The sequence below is a fragment of the Galeopterus variegatus genome, unplaced genomic scaffold, assembly GCF_000696425.1.
Source record: "Galeopterus variegatus unplaced genomic scaffold, G_variegatus-3.0.2 Scaffold190, whole genome shotgun sequence".
In the NCBI taxonomy this organism is placed as follows: Eukaryota; Metazoa; Chordata; class Mammalia; order Dermoptera; family Cynocephalidae; genus Galeopterus; species Galeopterus variegatus.
In genome coordinates, this window is record NW_007726301.1 from 4,112 (window position 1) to 8,063 (window position 3,952).

The 3,952-nt window shown below is 37.4% G+C and overlaps 1 protein-coding gene across 1 annotated transcript in view; it reads right to left on the reverse strand.

The window, feature by feature from the left end:
* Window positions 1-511: 511 nt before the first annotated feature.
* ARHGAP10 (Rho GTPase activating protein 10) overlaps window positions 512-3,952 on the reverse strand; it is a gene marked incomplete at its 3' end in the record, with an annotated part of 162,211 nt that continues 158,770 nt past the window's right edge. The window contains exons 7-8 of the mRNA XM_008564717.1: window positions 2,604-2,714; window positions 512-616 (exon numbers count right to left, since the gene is read on the reverse strand). Coding sequence (XP_008562939.1) covers window positions 512-616; window positions 2,604-2,714 — 216 coding nt within the window. The remainder of the gene's footprint in view (window positions 617-2,603; window positions 2,715-3,952) is intronic.

Here is a 3,952-nt window from a genome sequence, read left to right on the forward strand (position 1 = left end):
ACAGCTTAATAAAGTCCTTCTAAACATCCGTATCCAAAACATGACAGAAAGCATACACTTTCCACAGGAAACTAGTGAAGACCCAAAGCAACTGTCAACACCAGTACATTAGTGAACATTCATAAAATGCAGGGAAGAAATTCCACTTGAACAATAAGCCTATCTGGGAATAAAAATCAAGATTACAGTTCACAGAAGGAATTTAATTCATTGTAACTTAAATGCCTTAAATCTAAATGAAACACTCTTTTGCCTGGTTCATACACAGCTAACACAGAGTTAACATAACAAAGCTCATCCTTAGAAATGCCCCAGAAAGTACGAGAAAAGCCGCCAGGTGGCAGAATTTCCTGAGCCTCAACTAGCTGCAGACTGTTACACCAAGAATTGACCAGAAGGTGGCAACATAGCCTCAGTTTCTCAGGACCAACAGCTCAGCCTGATCTAAGTGTAAGGCTTTTCATATACATTTCACACATCTTTTTATACCAGAAAGATTTTGTTTCCTTACATTCTGAATGTTGATCTGTAGTTCCATTTTGTAGTGATTGAAGTCTTTGGCAAGTTCATGGCCCTGATGATAGAAAGTAAACATTCCCTGAAAAAATGACAGCATCTAAGACAAAGGAAAAAAGAAGACATTAGCACAAAAAAAAAAAAAAAAAAAAGAGGGGAAAAAAAAGAAATCATATAAACAGCCAAGTATTTCCTCCTCGCTTAACTGTTATTCTGCTGAAGTAATTAAAAAGAAGTCACTAATATTCGAGTAAATCTAAGTGCATATTATTTACTAATTGGTCTTTATAGAAAACAAAGAAAGTTCTTTTTTCTTAAATATCAGAACTATCAGATAATTTTTTATAGCATGCTCTACAGGAGAAATGGAATTCTTCTCTGTTTTGTTGACAAGGGTGTTCAGTGATGGGGCAGAGGCCGGGCAGTAATTAAACCTTTAGTTTTCTACCAACTCCCAACATGCCCTTTTAATTACAGGGCAGCTGCTTCTGTCCCACAGGTAAGCAAACCTAAAGTGAGTAAAGTGACGTGGGGAGAGAGTTAAGGAAATCCTGAAATTCATTTGTGGTTCTGACATCAAATGGCCAGCCAGAGTCAATTCCCAACCTCAGCAACGGTCTGTTATGTGAATTTGGACAAATTACTGAAAATTTCTCAGCTTGAAATTCCTTATTTGCTAGGTGGAATAATAAAAATATCTCCTTACTGAGTTATTGTGTGGAAAAAAAATGAGTGAGCACATTACATTACAGAACTTAAAACAATGACTTCAGCCATGGCCAAGCATTGTAAATATGCCCAATAAATGTAGGCCATTATTATTTCACACTAAATAAAAAGCTTAAAGGAGGTTTAATTATTCTCTAAATTGTCTAATTTAGATTAATTCCATTACTCCAACTGGGCCATAGCTCCATAATTGCTCTTTTTTAATTGTTCCTTGGTTATTTATTTGTTTCTCAAAATCATACACACATTGGGTAAACTGTATATGAGGGTACTTCAAAAAAATTTTGGAAAATATGAATCCTCCCATGAACTTTCAAAGTATGTAAATTATATTTCAAGCTGTTTTTTTTTAAAAAAACGCAAAAAGGTATACAAATTTAATCTTGAGAATCATGAATTCCAGTTTTTTTCAATTTTTTTTCCTAAAATCCACAGTATGAATATCCCTTACATTTTGATTCAGAAGATACGTATACTTACACATGCGAGATCTTCAAAAAGTTCATGGAAGAATTCATATTATCTTTTAATTCAATTTCTCCACAAATTTTTTGAAGTACCCTCGTATGTGCACCTACATTAACATAAATCACTGAAAGCTTTAGAAAATATCTATATAATCACAAATAAAAATCACGATTCTAATAAGCATAAAGAAATGCCACAGTAACTCACAAAATTGTTTCAAATGTTCCACATACTAGTTCTCAGCTTAGGCTGTGATAAATATTTTGAGATGTGTTAGAAACCATGTTACAAGTACCTGTTTAAAGTACCAAAATTTGAACTGGTAAATTTGCTTTAGAAACAGACATGAGTAGAGATTAACCCATAAACACCACCATTTTAACTCACATTCTAATATAAATTCTTTCACAGGGATTTTTTTAAAGGGTAGAGCTACAACTAAGATGGCAGAAATTGCACCTGATTGTAGTTGCTGAGATTAAGTAACAACACGAGTAATATTCATTACATGTTGCTGTGCAAATAATTTAGAGGCACTGATTTACAGGCAATTCTTTGACTTCGCAGCTGTGTCCAACCTTACAATTTTTTTTTTTTTTTTTTGGACCAGTAAGGGGATCGTAACCCCTGGCTCGGTGTCGTCCGTACCACACTCAGCCAGTGAGCGCACCGGCCATTCCTATATAGGATCCGAACCCGCGGCCTTGGTGCTACCAGCGCCACACTCTCCCTAGTGAACCACAGGGCCGGCCCACACCTTTACAATTTATGGTGTCTTGCTTTATATTTACATGCCACCACCTCTAACAACCATAAATTAAATCTAGGAAGAAAAATATTTCTATTATATCACAAAAATCTACTGGCAAACAACTTGTAATAATACTCACAGGTTCCACAAACTCAAACTTCTTTCTTTCTTGGATTTCCTGAAGCTTACATACATATTCAAGAGACAGTTCATAAAAGTGTTGCCGGTTTTGCTCCACTTGGATATCTGCCTATGTTAAAATAATTGAGGTAAGTCAAACTGGAAATAGTGAGAAGTGAAAATCTATATCAGAGGTTGACAAACTACAGACCATGGGCCAAATATGATGTGCTGCCTGTTTTTGTAAACATAATTGAACACAGTTGTGACCATTTGTTTATGCATCGTCCGTGGCTACTTTCCTACTACAATAGCAGAATTGCGCAGTTGCAACAGACACCTACGGCTCTTTGCAGAAAAAGTTTGCCAACCTCTGCTCTANAGCTACTACTATCCAAAAAAAGGAAGGAAGGAAGGAAGGAAAATAAGTATTGGTGAGGATATGAAGAAACTGGAACACTTGTGCACTATTGGTGAGAATGTAAATTGGTGCAGCTGCTATGGGAACAGTATGGCTGTTCTTCAAAAAAACTTAAAATAGAATTACCATATGATCCAGCAATTTCACTTCTGGATATATACTCAAAAGAACTGAAAGCAGGGACTTGAACAGATATTTGTACACGCACATTCACAGCAGCATTGGGAAGAATCAACCCAAGTATACATCAACAGATGAATGGATAAACAGAATGTGGCATATATATANTGCGCAGTTGCAACAGACACCTACGGCTCTTTGCAGAAAAAGTTTGCCAACCTCTGCTCTATATGTTGAGGGTAACCCCCAAGGTACTGAAGATCACGTAGTTCAGCTCCTCATGAAAAACTCACCCCAGCTGCAAATGACACTCAACCACACACATAGAATCAAAATCACATAAACACCATTTCCATGAACAAACCCTCTCAGGACAAAGTCTTCCTAAGAGACAGGGTTGGGGGAATTCCAGCCATCTCAGCAGCAGTGAGGGACAGCAGCAGGTGAGGAAGTGGCGGCAGTGGCACCAATCTCAAGAACCTCTCAAAGGCACATCAGGGCTGGGAGCCCATCAGCAGGTAGTCCTGCTCCTGAGCCCTCACAGTGTCTGAACCCCTGGGAGTGAAAGGGGCACCAGCTGGACAGGACACTGTTCCAAAAAAAGGTTCCAGCTTATCTTGCCTAACTAGAAAATAACTGGGAGAGGAGCACGATTCCACAAAGGAGCAGTGAAGAAAGAATTTTCAACCTAGAAACCATCCTTATAAAGCATCATGGGGTATTTTTCCTAACTTGGCTAATTTTACTTTTTAAAGTATTTATCTAGGCATTTCTTCAGAGAGGATACACCAATAGCCAACAAGCACATGAAAAGATACTCAACATCA